At 36.4% G+C, this 12,097-nt stretch overlaps 1 protein-coding gene across 1 annotated transcript in view; it reads left to right on the top strand.

The window, feature by feature from the left end:
* VIPR2 (vasoactive intestinal peptide receptor 2) overlaps positions 1-12,097 on the top strand; it is a 60,797-nt gene that overhangs the window by 33,051 nt on the left and 15,649 nt on the right. Inside the window, exons 5-6 of the mRNA XM_032182276.1 lie at positions 5,364-5,461; positions 9,842-9,983. Of these exons, the coding sequence (XP_032038167.1) occupies positions 5,364-5,461; positions 9,842-9,983 (240 nt within the window). The remainder of the gene's footprint in view (positions 1-5,363; positions 5,462-9,841; positions 9,984-12,097) is intronic.

Raw genomic sequence — 12,097 nt, 5'->3', positions numbered from 1 at the left:
TCCAGCAAAGAGGCCCTTTGTCATATCTACCATGCAGATGTCTTAGATGCCATGGGGCATTTCAAGCGGTACTAGTTGACTACATTTAGGCAAGTACGTACTTAATTACATTAGTGGGATTGTGCTGAGCAAAAGGTAATGTCTACTTAAGAATGAACTGAATGTCTCTCTTGACTGCATTTTTTTTTCAGGTCTTGTTTCTGTAATCAGTATCTCTGGCTGCAGAAGGAGAGCTAGTATGTGTGTTGCTATGAAAGTCAGAAAAGCTGGGTAAACATGATGACAACATTAAATATTGCAAGTGGGACTGTGGCAGATGAGACTAGATCTCCATCCTGTCTCACTTGGTAATAAATTATCATTCATGATTACTGACAAAGCTGTTCTTATCTCATGTACTGATCTGAAATCAGCTAGTGCTAGATCTGGCATGCTTGTTTCAGAGTAAATAATTTTGGCATTTTATTTATTCTGACCAGCAAAAATGTAATTTAATAATGGTTTTCTTATTGCTTAGATATTTCTTAGCTAGAAGGTTGTTATTCTCTATTTGTTTTTCCTTTATGAATTTGAAAGGAGACTGAATATCAATGAACTGTGGTATTCTGAACTGGTCAGTAAAATGCATACTTCTGACTAAATATGATTTAAGACATTAAACATTAAGGTGCTGATATAGCTTACCAGAATTTTCTTACATCATTCTGTGTGATAGTAAGACATGTAGTATGCTTGTGTCTGTGTCTGTTATGCAGCCTGGATTAGTCACTCAGAACAATAAAGATGTGTACCCATAGAACAGTCTTTGAAATCCACTCCCTGTAGATGTGATAATCCTTTGTGTCAATTAATAGTAAAAGATGTTATGACTCATTTTTGAGAAATTAATGTTATATTCAGTGTCAAGCAAAAGCCAAATACTTGAGTAATGGGTTCTCAAAAAAAGTGAAACATTCAAGAATAGCTACATCCTACTATTGAAAGGAAATGCATAAGCTGAAATTACTTCTTAGAGTTGCTGGACTATTTGATCACTCAAGTAAACGTTGGATAAGTAGTCATTAGCAACAGAATTATATAAACAAAATTGCTAGTATCTTTATTGCAAGTACATGTATTTAATTAATTTAAATATTCTTATGGTTCCTTACATCAAAATAGCAATGAAAAGTGCATGCTGTGTACCTAGGCTTTAGTAAAGCTTTTGACAGTTCCTCACATCATTCTCCCAGAGTAACTGGCTGCTCATGGCTTGGACAGGCATATATTTTGCTGGGTAAAGAACTTTGGCCAGGTTCAAAGAGTGAATGGAGTTAAATCTAGTTGCAGACCCTTCACAAATGGTGTGCCCCAAGGCTCAGTATTAGGCCCAGTTCTCTCCAAGGCATCCTATCCAGAGGGATCTGGATAGGATGGATTGATGGGACGAGGCCAACTGTATGAGGTTCAACAAGACATCGAGGTGCTGGAGCATGTCTAAAGCAGGACAACGATGCTTATGAAGGGTCTAGAGAGCAAGTCTTACAAGGGGCAGATGAGGGAACTGGGGTCATTCATTAGCCTAGAGAAAAGGAGGCTCAGGAGAGACCTTATTGTTCTCTACAACTACCTCAGAGGAGGTTGTAGTGGGGTGGGGTTGGACTCTTCTCCCAGGGAACAAGTGATAGGACAAGAAGAAATGGCCTTGAGTTGTGCCAAGGGAGGTTTAGATTGGATATGAGAAAATATTCTGCACTGAAAGAGTTGTGAGCCACTGGGACAGGTTGCCCAGTTGAGACACAATCCCTGGAGGTATTCAAAAGACGTGTATATCTGGTGCTTAGGGACATGGTTCAGTGGTAGACATGGCAGTGCTAGGTTAACAGCTGGACTGTTAGAGGTCTTTGCCAACCTAAATTATTCTAGGATTCTATATATTTGCAGAGTTGTTCACAGAATCTGCAGAAAAGGGGTTCAAGGCCTAATATAAATGTCAGCAATGAGAAAGTCAACACAAGAGTTTTTGAATCAAGTAAGGAGGTAAAGGAAGGTTCTAGACAGAGAGAACTAATCTTAAGTCTGGACAACAGAGACCATGGTACTTAGAGAGGTATACATTTGAGTCACCTGAGTCATCTGTTTAACAGCAAATGCATGAGCTGGCACATGTCAAACTCACAAACTTATCTTGGAGTTATTTCTACTGCTTAGCCAGGCAGACCTCAGACTGTCTTTGGAGCAGTTCTTATAACCAATTCACAGAACTACTCCACTACTGTGCAGCAGAAAGGGACCTTACAGCTTTTTTAAGATTTTCTAGCACAGTGAAAAACCTGAATGAGAGGGAAGAAGACATTTTCACTGGGCCAGGACACAATTTACATCAGAAGTCCTGGATTATTTGATTACTTTTTGAAGACTGCAAGTACCATTTACAGGAAGACAATGCTTGTTTGTTTTAAAGCTACTTGGTTAAGCATTGGTTAAGCTACTTGGTAGTTCCCAGTACAAGAAGAGAGCATTTTAAAGTTGTCACTGTGTCCACTCTTACCAGATTTTTCATGCATGCCTTTAGCACACCTGGAGAAACCCTGACTCTACTATTACAGCACTCCTCTTTAGCTGAACATCATTGTTAGTAAAAGGGTCTCTCTGCTTTTTTTTTTTTTTTTTTTTCCCTGAGAAAGAGAACAATAAAAATTTCCAGTCAGTATTTAAACAACACAGATTTATTGTCATTGCAACTTCTTTTGCAAATGACATTTATCTCCCTCAAGTTTACAATATTTACATAGTGGACGTTAAGTTTTGATTTAGAGACCCTACTGATTTCTGTTTGTACATTCTGTAGAAATGTGTTTTAATGGGGCCTCCAAATGCCAACAAGATGATAACAAATAGAACATATTGTGGTTCTGCTGTGCATTGTTTCCAAACTTCACAGACTACATTTGCAACTCCTGATCTGCACAAGATCAGCATTTTCATTTTTTTCCCAGAATACTGATGACGGGGATATAAGGCTGCCAAAATAAGTAATTTATTGGAACATCCTTTCTTTGTGATTATGCAGAGCAGGTCAGGTTGAATAGGTGAAATAGGGTGCCCAATGTATTTGTAACATTCCTGCTGCCATGATCTGTAGTAGTTGCTGCTGAGAAACTATTACATTATTACCATAAAATTGCCTGGAGATTGTCTGTTGTTCCTTTTGCTATGACAAAAGTCAAATTAAAGAAGCACAGCAGTGCTCATGAGTAGTTGTCTCTAGGCATAGTTTTTAGAGCTGTCCAAAAATGAGCCAAAGTGGAGAATATAATACTGCCATTTTAGCAGGGAATTGAAGGGCAGTTCAGAACTGATTTTGTGTGAAATCATGTTGATTTTGGAAACAAACAAACAAACAAAAAAAAAAACAAACAGACACACACACAACTTTACAATTATCCTAGCGAACTACCTTAGAAATAACTTCAAGAAACACTGAAGTCCTATTTAGCAAACATGGGATTCATGTCGAGAGAAAGGAACTTTGTCAGGCATCCAAGTGCGAGCTGGTAGTCTGTGAGTAGCTACACTAGAATTAGTCATTGTGGGGCTTCTCAGTAGAAATATATCCAGTGAAGTCCATATTGACTGCTTATATAGTTAAAGTAAGAGCTTCATAGAAGGCTTTATAGAGACACTACACCATCTTAAATGTTAATGTTTGCAGTATTGACACCTAATGTTAGGTGAAATTGAGCCTATATTTTATGCCTGCGGAGTCCATAGGAAGTCAGTGGGGCTCTCCAAATATGCTGCAGACTTGTTATAGGGTCAAGTCCTAGAGAGAGCAATAAAATAATACTTTATCTTTTACTATTTTAACCAGTCAGGGACCCTATCCCCCTGTTCCCCTCTCCTCCTCCACCCCCCCCCCCCCCCCCCCCCCCCCCTTTTTATAGCAATATTTATTGTTCAGGATTTTAACTGAAAAACTTTATTATGGTCATTCTAGTTACACTGGAATCTTCAGTAAGTCTCTATTTGTATTTGTATTTGTATTTACTGTGCAGTAAATGAATATTACGTAAAGCATACAAAGCATTATAATGTCAGGACTGCTGTCAAAAAGGTCATTATCTTCCTTCTCTAATTTAAAAAAGAGATTTTTGTTTTCTCTGATACCTTGCGTACCACTTCTAGCTCCTAACAAGCGTGACAGTTGCAATGAACAGTCTTCAGAACTACAGCAGTTAATCTGTTTTCCTTGTTTTTGCCCTTTAACCACAACTTGTAGTTCCAAGTTTCTTAATTTCATTTAACACATTTCATTTAGTCTTGTTCACGATCTGTATAATATTTGTTAAATGAATGTCCAGCTAATTTCAGCATGAGTCGAAGTTGCTGAAGTTGCCTCTTCACTCGGCCTTTTAAATTTTATAAAAATAAATATATTAAGTGATTTACTTTTACTTTTGCTAACTCAGTTTATTTAAAGGTATTTCTTTCTCGCTGCTTTTTACAGGCATTGCTTTAGAAGCTGGATGTTATAACTGTGTGCAATAAATATTGAAATTCTGTCTGTTTTACACAGCACATTCTACACTGCTATTAAAAACAATTTCAGACTAATAAAGAACTCAACAGTTTTAATATTTTATTTAGCTTCAGTTGAAAACAATCTCAGTCTAATGACTTCATTGTAGGCACAAATGAAGAAGCTGCTTAATTCTGAGGTATTTAGCATTATTTGATGTTGTCATTGAGAATGGGATTTAATATAGTATGTAGCTGGCAAATTTACACATAACTTCAGTTAATCAACAGACTGTGTGCTTCAGTCTGCTTTTCCTCAGTTGAAAAAATTCCTTTCCAAGTTATAGCAAAGAACTTAACTAAATAAGGAAAGGGTTGTTTGGGTGACAGGTATTTGAACATATGGATTACAAAATTAATGGGATTTAGACATGTCTTTAAAATTAAGCTCATGTATAAATGCATTACTAAGCACACTGGAGCAGAAGGACAGAGAGATTGTCTTTTTGGAGATGATACATTCCTTCAAACTGTGGCTCATTCTTCATTTCAATTGTTTATGGAAGTTTTAAAATCTCATACTTTCTTTGACCTCACTGACATGGAATAATCAGCTGAAATTGCACCAGTTTGTGCATCTGAGTTCCTGGCGCTGAATTTTCTGCAGATGTCAATCGGCTTGTTGTGCTGGATTGCAAAAATATGATGGAATAATGTAAGACATTCTCATCACATTCTGTAGAGCAAAGAATTAAAACAATGCTATATTTTTAGTCTCCAGGTGTATTTAATGGAAAATTATATAATTTCAGTCAATTCTGCATGTCAGTAAGTACTTTCTGCATATATATATTTCTGTGCAGGTCAACTTCTATGTAAGGGTGAAGGCAATTTATACCCTTGGACACAGCGTATCTCTGATTGCTCTTACAACAGGAAGTATAATTCTTTGCCTTTTCAGGTATGTATTTTTCATGAGCAAATATGAACAATGGTAAGGCAGTTTTAATTGTTGTTTGATAACTGATTGCTCTGATTTTTAGAAAATGCATAATTTTTACATTTTTTCTCAAACAGCTGACAGTAATGTGATGCTAACGTGATTTTTGCTAGCGTATTAATCATTTTAAAAATGTCAAAGCACTTAAAAAATGTACAGACATCACAGCCTATGTAAAAAAAGAATGGTCATTTAGGAGTGGACTTATAAAGTATTTTTTCTTTGATTTTAAAAATTTATACCACAAATTGGTCTTGAAAATTAGGAGGATGCTAGTCTTAACACCAGACAAGTGGGCAGCCATCCTTTTCAGAAGCTTCTGAGTTGTCTCCAGGGGTACTGTAACTGAAGGTAATCATTAATTTGTCCAAGAGAAGTTGCAAGGGTGTGGGTGATTGTGCTGAAGGATAGTGTTGAGTGTACAATGTTTTCTTTAGACAGTGTTGGGAAAGGCAGTTGCTTGTATTGTTTTTGCCTTATTTCTGGGAGTTTTCTGAGATGAAAAGGAATCCCCAGGTGGCAAAATAAAGAGCAAAATCTTATTACTGATATCATAGCTGTTCTCACTTTCTCTACCTTCGTGCCTCTATGTTTCACTTCTGTCTAATAGAATAACTTTTATATTCTCCATTATTAACCTCATACAACTTTTCAGTTCCATTCTGCACTAAGAACAAGCAAATACATCTCTCAGATTAGCAGGAAAAAAAAGTGAATGTAATTTGTAGATGGCTGCATGTTTGTTTGACAGAGCCTCAGTCCTCCAATAAACTGTTCCTATGCCATGTTCTGTAAATCTTTCAAACTAACATAAAATTTTCTCAATATTTAAATATTCAGAGATGATTACGAGCGGATACATGACCTATGATTATCTTTTGGAATATCTTAAAAAAAAAAAAGTCATTCATAGTTATCTTTGGTTTCTACTACCAAACACTACAGGCAAATCATGCATTTTCAAAACTGCTAAAACCTAATAACACATTGAAGACATTATATTATAGGCATATGAATGTTGTCCATCTCCAGAAGTCAGTTGTAACAAATAGATCAAGAATTTCACAGGTTCACTCATGTCTGCAACTTCACAATTTAAATATTCAAGCTGAGATCTCCCAATCTCTCTATTGGGTCAGTGGAAAGACAGAGTTTTTTCAGGGCTTCATAAGGTCTTCTAAGTCTCACCCTGAAGCTGTCTGTTTCTTTTGATTACCTACATGGAATCTAGGGGTATTAGACTCCTAATCCATCTAGACTCCTAGATAATTAGGAACCCAAATAAACTGTAAAAATACCCCTGTTTTGGTTTCCCAAGCAAGTAGCAGAGGGACAGTTCTTGTGTAAGACTGCAGCTAAAGCAATTGTAAAGTAACAATGAGAGAAATGAATGCAAGGGGCTATGCATGTATGTCTGTGCACATCTCTGACACATTTTAGGACATCCCATACATTTTCTTTTTTTTTTTCTAGGGACAAAGACTGGAAAATTTGGATGTTTCTCTAAGGTTTAACTTTTTATTACTCAGCTATTTACACCTCCTACCCAAAAAGCATACTTTACCCTGACAGCTCCCAGGGTTCTTTATAGACAACGTCAATATTGAGTTTGTTAAGATTGTTCACTCACTGCTGAGATATATTCACCTCTGAATGTAACCTGCAAACTTTCACCTTGCTATGTTTAAAAAGCAGACCAAAGAACAACTTCTCTAAGTGAAACTATCTAAAGGAGATTTGGTAGTTAAGCAGTGAGTTAAAAAGTTGTTAAAGCAGTAAAGTTGTAAAAATCCTGACTTCTTGCAGCAGGATTAGGTTTTGAACTCTGGATATTACCAAACCCAGAGATAATTAAAATTGTGCATTGCTGGATTTGTATATGTGTGCTTCAAATTATACTGCATGTAATCCCAAATATGTGCAGTATTATTTTGTGAAAGAACATGGAGTGTTGTGGAATTTAATTTAATTGTAGGCTGTGTGTTCATGACAAAGAAGTGGAAATTCTTTTTTAGGTATTACTGCTTTACTTCTGCACTCCACTATAAATTGTTATGTGTTGTCTGGCAAAGCAGATTCAGCCTTAGGGCTTTGCAGTTTAGAGCATCAGCTTAAAGTACCAGCTATTTTAAACACATGAAAGGCAGAACTGTTAGGTATTGAAAAGTGTTTGTGTTTTGTTTTGTTTTCTTTTGTTTTGTTTTTGGTGGAAGTTTCCATGCGGTTGTAATATCCTGTTTTACATTTATTCGAAAGATGGTTGCCACTTTACTAGATTTTAATTTTTATAGAAATGGTATATAGGCTCCCATTATTAATATAAAGGACAGGTTTAGAAGCATTGTAAAAGAAAAGGATCTTATCTCTGGCTGATTTTCTAATCTCAGAACAAAGACATACAATCTGAATGTCTCAGAATACCTTGCTTGACTAAACTGGCAGCATTTTTCAAGTTACCACAGTGTCACTCCCCACATAATCCTCTATGTACTTACTATGATTAAAGCTAAGTGTAAATTTTCTGGCACAATACTTTTCTCTTGGAGGTTGCCAATTTGTCAGGCACACTCTCATTTCTATAAATATTTTATGAACATCAAAAGTAATAATTTTGATTTAGTCAAGGGAAGTGCCTTTACCATTCTTAGAATGCATGTTTCTTCATTTTGAATGTCTGAATTTTAACATGGCATAAAGTTTTAGAAAAGTGGAAACAAAACAATTGATTTGAAAAGAAGTATTTTTCAGATATTTTAAAACATTGGTTTGTTTCAACTCAGAGTGAAAACAAGTTGTAGAATAGCATATTTCTGCCTAACACTGAAATTCTGGTTACCTTAATATACTTTCTTCAGGGTAACTCCTGTATAGTAAAACCTTACCAAAAGCGTGTCAGTTTTTCTAATATGTGTTTATTAGCAAGGAGAAAAATATCAATCTCAATCATTTTTATAAGCTGTGCTCCCGTGCATTAACTGTCAGCATTCCTCACATGACATTTTTCTATCATAACTTAGCCTTATCACAGGAAAAGAGGATAGCACCTTTTGTTTCACTGCTAAAAAAAAACAGCATTTTTTGTTATTCTGAATCATAACACCTAACCCTAATTAAAGAGACTTTCTTGCCCACCGCCTCCAAAATGTTGACAGCCTTTTATAGATCTAACATTTATAATTTCCTCTACTGAAAGGGATGAAGAACTAATAATCTAAGTTAGTCACTCATGAAAAGTACTTTCTCCCACTCGCATCTTGCACATATCTCTGAGTCCTATAGGAACATGTGATACAGTCCAGAGTAATAGTGGTATTTCAGTTTTTCTCAGAACCATTTTCAGCAAAGGATACATACAGCCACAGAAATCACTGATTTTTTAACAACTGATATAAATTTAGCCTGGTATTATGTCCTTTGCCAAACCGTAGGCTAGCAAGATGGATCTATTATTTATTTCCCAATGCTCACTGTAACTGTGCTTACTTTAGTTACTTCAGAATGCATTATTCAGTGTTCTGTAAAAATCAAAACCTGAAGACTGCTTGGAAACTGACATCACACACCACAGTGACTAGCAATAGCATCCTATTGCATCTTCATTCTTTCATTGTTCGTACTTGCTAAAATGCCCTGGCTTCATTACTGATGTAGTTCAAGGTTCTGGTTTTGACCAAAAAAAAAAAATCTTAGCAGGAGTGTGTCTTAAGTGAAATGCCCTTGGCTTCTAACTCACTCCTCCTGAGCATCCATTCACTTACTTGGAAGGTTTAATTTGTCGTTTGTTTGTAAGGCTTTTGCATGGCTGCTGGACTAAAGAAGCAAAGCTTTATGTCTCACTGGACAGGAAGGATAGGCCATCTAATGCTTTGCATGTATTTTTAATTGTTCTGCATAGACTCACATAGTAGGATAAAAAAAGCATTATATAGTGAAATAAAGGAGTTTAAAAAAGTAAAAAATGAAACCAGAAGAAAATAGAAGGGAGCACTTCTGAAATGTTTCCAGGCTAGTCAATGTTTCATTTGCAAGAAAACGAGTGCACACACAGAAGGATATGATAACCTATGTTTACTGTCAACTTATGTTAAAACACCACTGTGATCTTTTGGTCTGTGATACTGAAAAGGTGGAAGAGAAACTTTATTTGTATATTTTGGACAGCACATAATGATGATGGTGATGATAAAAGAAAACAACAAGGCAGTACTGACAATATGACAGAGAAAGAAAGGGTAGGCTCTTAAGGTTCCTATATACTAAGAAACAACCAGAGAGTAATACAAGCCTGTTCAAGAGCCTTTCTGTCTTGAAATCTAAAATGCCTGTTTTTTAATTTCTTAGGAAACTTCACTGTACTCGGAACTACATCCATCTGAACCTGTTCCTCTCCTTCATTCTAAGAGCAATCTCTGTTTTAGTCAAGGATGATATTCTCTATTCCAGCTCCAACACTACTCCCTGTGCAGAGGATCAAACCTCATGGGTAATAAACCTTATTCACTACCTGGTATAATACTGTTGTGTCACTAAATTTTCCTCCTGGGTCCGTGTAAATATTCAGAAATACTGAGTTGTCTGTGTAGACAGTTCTGCGGAGAATATAATGACCAATCAAGAGGTCTATTAGAAGTAACCAGAGAAGAAGTAAGAAGTTACTGTTGGTTTGCATGTCCATGTATGGACAGCAGGTCAATCTGCCAAAAAAAAGTCACAACCTGCTATAGCTGAGAATAAATATAACCACTGCATTAATCCTGGGAGATTTTAAGATTAAGAGTGCCATCAGATGGGAAGGGTGAAAGGCAGCTTGTCTGGAAGTGTTCCTGCAGCTATATCAGGCATCCAGCAACTGGGCAAATGAATTTGCCCAGTTTTGTGGACTGTTGAATAATGTCTACTGCATTATATGTGGGGTGATCTGACACCAGATGGGCAAGGCTGTTTTGTCTTGTGTTGGCAGGATCCTACCTTCCTTACATAACAGCATGCAGGAGTGACCCCTTTCATCATGGTTGTGATGTTCCACAGTTCTGCTGCACACAAAGATGCTTGAAAGTGCACACTTCAAAATGCAGGGTAACTAGATCTGAATAACACAGAACCATAATTTTGGCTGACTCTTCAATGAGAGATAGACTGTTCAGCATCTAGAAATGTGCCTGATACAGGATTAACTGCAGGAGGAAGGGAAAATATTTTAACACAGGGTTCTGGTATGTAAGTCAAGTATATAATACAGGAGAGTATGTGTGGTAAATCTGTAGTGGAATTTTGAAGAGATTTACAAAAAATTTAGACATTCACTGCCAATCTGTTCGCAAGCAGCCATAAACATCGAAACAAAGTTTAACTTCCATTTTAAAATACTTAATGTTCTCCGTGTTATATTTTCTGGCCCAATACTGGTCTGCAATGGATATTCCTTCCATGCATACAAAGTCTGGAGCTAAAGTTACTTTTACCAAACAAGATGACCGAACTAAGCTGTTTCTCTGGGTTTCTGTCTTTCTCACTGGGCAACTTATCTCAGGAGAGCTTTCTCAAGACATACCTGTCTCTATAAGCTGTAGAAGGGGCAAGTAGGTGTCTAGCTTACACCAGAAGCCTTACTTTTGGGCAGCTAACATTGGATGAGATGAATTCAAGACTTTGGACTCCTCTTTAGTTGTCTGAATATGGACATATATACAGGCACATAGTGTTACTGGGGATGCAGTGAGTTATCCAAGACACCACACGGGGCTGATGGATACAAAGATGTCTCTGGGAGACCCATGCCATTGTGGACCAGTAGCTGAAGGCTGGGGTACCTGAGAGCATTTCACTTAACAGACACCTGTTTAGACAGTGGAATCAATCACTAAAGGAGCATGTTACTTAGGTATTTGATGTACCTGGAATTTTAACAGAAACAGTGCAGGTATGAAGGGTATTTAAAGTGGGGAAAAGAATAAAGCAGGCAGAAAATAGAAGAAAATAAAAGTTTTATTTAGTCCATTTTGTTTAGTCTGCTATATTCACCATATCATCACATTTCTCAGCTCAGTCTCAGCAGGAGCATTTTTATGTTCAATTCACACATCCCAGATTCCTGCTGGGAAGTGCCAAAGTAGCAGCAGCCAGCACTGTGGAACATCAGCAGAGCAGAAATCTGAAAATTAATTCTGAAGAACAGCACAGAGACTATTAAGTATGGTGGGACTTCATTTTATGATACATGCTTATGTGTCTTGTTAATTAAGAAACACTAAAGCATTTTATAAAGAGAAAATTTTTAAAAGTCCATTCAGATTTTTTTTTCTAAGTCTGCTTAGAGGATTCAGCATATGAAATTATTCTTTGCACTGTTTCCAGTTTAGCCTTTAAAAACTAATAAAGCAATTGCTTTGTTAATTTTTACTGTTAGGAAGACAGATGAAATTTTAATGTATTTATTAGCCACCTAGTGGACAATCACTTAATCTAATAGCCATTTATTAACTAACTATTGAAAATGTGTGCTTTTTTTTTCCTTAGAATTAAATTTCTTTTTATATATATACTGTAACACTTAAAATGTCTCAATTTGCTTGACTGAGGGAAAATAATTTCTACTGA

This window comes from Aythya fuligula, chromosome 2 (assembly GCF_009819795.1).
Source record: "Aythya fuligula isolate bAytFul2 chromosome 2, bAytFul2.pri, whole genome shotgun sequence".
NCBI lineage: Eukaryota > Metazoa > Chordata > Aves > Anseriformes > Anatidae > Aythya > Aythya fuligula.
This window is presented reverse-complemented; position numbering and strand designations above follow the sequence as displayed.